At 42.2% G+C, this 1,536-nt stretch overlaps 2 protein-coding genes across 9 annotated transcripts in view; one reads left to right on the top strand and one right to left on the bottom strand.

The window, feature by feature from the left end:
- The window catches only part of LOC109539466 (G-protein coupled receptor Mth2), a 31,794-nt gene that overhangs the window by 17,795 nt on the left and 12,463 nt on the right, over positions 1–1,536 (bottom strand). Inside the window, exon 1 of one of the 8 annotated variants that reach the window (XM_048669474.1) lies at positions 405–889. The exons of the other annotated variants lie outside the window; for them this stretch is intronic. Coding sequence (XP_048525431.1) covers positions 405–885 — 481 coding nt within the window. The 5' untranslated portion in view covers positions 886–889. Of the gene's footprint in view, positions 1–404; positions 890–1,536 lie in introns of those variants that run through there. 8 annotated transcript variants of the gene reach the window in all.
- Positions 579–1,536, top strand: part of LOC109539450 (vacuolar protein sorting-associated protein 8 homolog) — a 21,796-nt gene continuing 20,838 nt past the window's right edge. The window contains exon 1 of the mRNA XM_048669469.1: positions 579–650. The gene's annotated coding sequence lies outside the window, so the exon portion shown is untranslated. The remainder of the gene's footprint in view (positions 651–1,536) is intronic.

Raw genomic sequence — 1,536 nt, 5'->3', positions numbered from 1 at the left:
TGATGATGGTGGAGAAAAACACCGAAACGTTTTTGTAATATTTTAAATGGTAAACAATCAAATTGACTGGAACCCAGGAATTTCTTTTGAACTAAGTTGAAATACAGTCAGGAACATGTACACAATGGTTAAAAATTTGGCAAAATCCTGCAGTCCGATGCTGCACATTTTGCACGAAAATCCCCTTAAAACCCAACAAACAAAGTAATCCCAAGCTTTAAAACAATGTGCGTTGTGAGAAGGATGTGGACGGGAATTTTGGGCCAAATTTAGGACAATTAACCCAGTTTGCTCTGGCTTATTGAGTTAATGAGCAACGGGGCTTTTGCCCTATTGAAACCAGCATTTTCGTTGCTAAATGAGCGATTTAATTGCAGTTGCAGAAAATGGTTCGTCACACTTACCGACCATATTGATTTGGCGTGGCAATCCAGATTGTGAACGGGTACAAGCCAAAACGTGCACCCCGTACCGATTTCCCATCCAGACATTTTCGAAGCATGAGTGATTGTAGGCAACATCCTGGGCGGCGCTGATCAGATGAATTTTATCGCTGAAAAACTCGATCTCCGACTTGTCATGCATAGCGGGATCCGATCCTTTCGGGCAGACGAATGGGCCAATAGGAACGATGCTGGTATTCTCCTCTGGTAAGTGGCTAACAGTTAGAAGATCTGCCATCCACTCATACTCGTCAGAGGTAATATTTGTGCACGTAGCGTTGACAAATGCCATGTTGAACTTGCAGCATTTCTGCAGGCAAATCGTGTCTTCTCGGCAAACATCATCGGCATTCAACGCGAACACTGTTTCAGCAAACACTAGCCAAAGTGTTGCAACTGTTTGACCGAACACTGCCATTTTTTCCTGTCGCCAAGTCCGCATTAAGGTTGAACCGTCTAATGAGTAGCCATTTCTTTTCTGGACATCAATTCGAGTAGGATCGGCCGAGTGGCAATTTAATTTGGATCAAGAGGGTGTCAATAATGTTTGATTGATACCATATAAGGAGTAATAAAACGGCCATAAAGATTGATGATTGGCTCTAGCCAGTGTTGACAAACACACTCATCTTATACGGAGTGTTGATCAGGGGCGGATCCCGCTTTAAAGCCCCAAGGGTGGGGGGGGTTATGTAGAAAAATACAGTCTTCTGTTGTCTATGAAATTAGAAAAATTATCGCCGTTTTGTGCAAGGATGGCGCAAGATTGTAGCAAAATTTCATGTTTTCCGTCCCGTTTTGCATGTTTCTCGAAATCGAGAAAATAGTTTCAGTTTTTGTCTAGTTATCAAAGCGACTACAACAACCAATGAAGGTACATTTTTAGTGGCTGTTTCCAGGCTTGAAGTATTTTTTTTTAAGTTTTCCAATGGTTTTAGTACGAGATTTTCAATCGCTCCTTAAAACTCGCATTGCTCTTAAGCGGGCCGAAAACCGATCAAAACGCACTTTGCATACGGATTTGTTAGGCGTTGAAGATGATGGGGCGCTCTTCAGGGGCTAAACCGTATTTTTATGTGTCTACAAAACATTC

Source organism: Dendroctonus ponderosae, unplaced genomic scaffold, assembly GCF_020466585.1.
Source record: "Dendroctonus ponderosae isolate FM_Combo_2020 unplaced genomic scaffold, Dpon_F_20191213v2 Dpon_F_20191213_8, whole genome shotgun sequence".
Lineage (NCBI taxonomy): Eukaryota > Metazoa > Arthropoda > Insecta > Coleoptera > Curculionidae > Dendroctonus > Dendroctonus ponderosae.
This window is presented reverse-complemented; position numbering and strand designations above follow the sequence as displayed.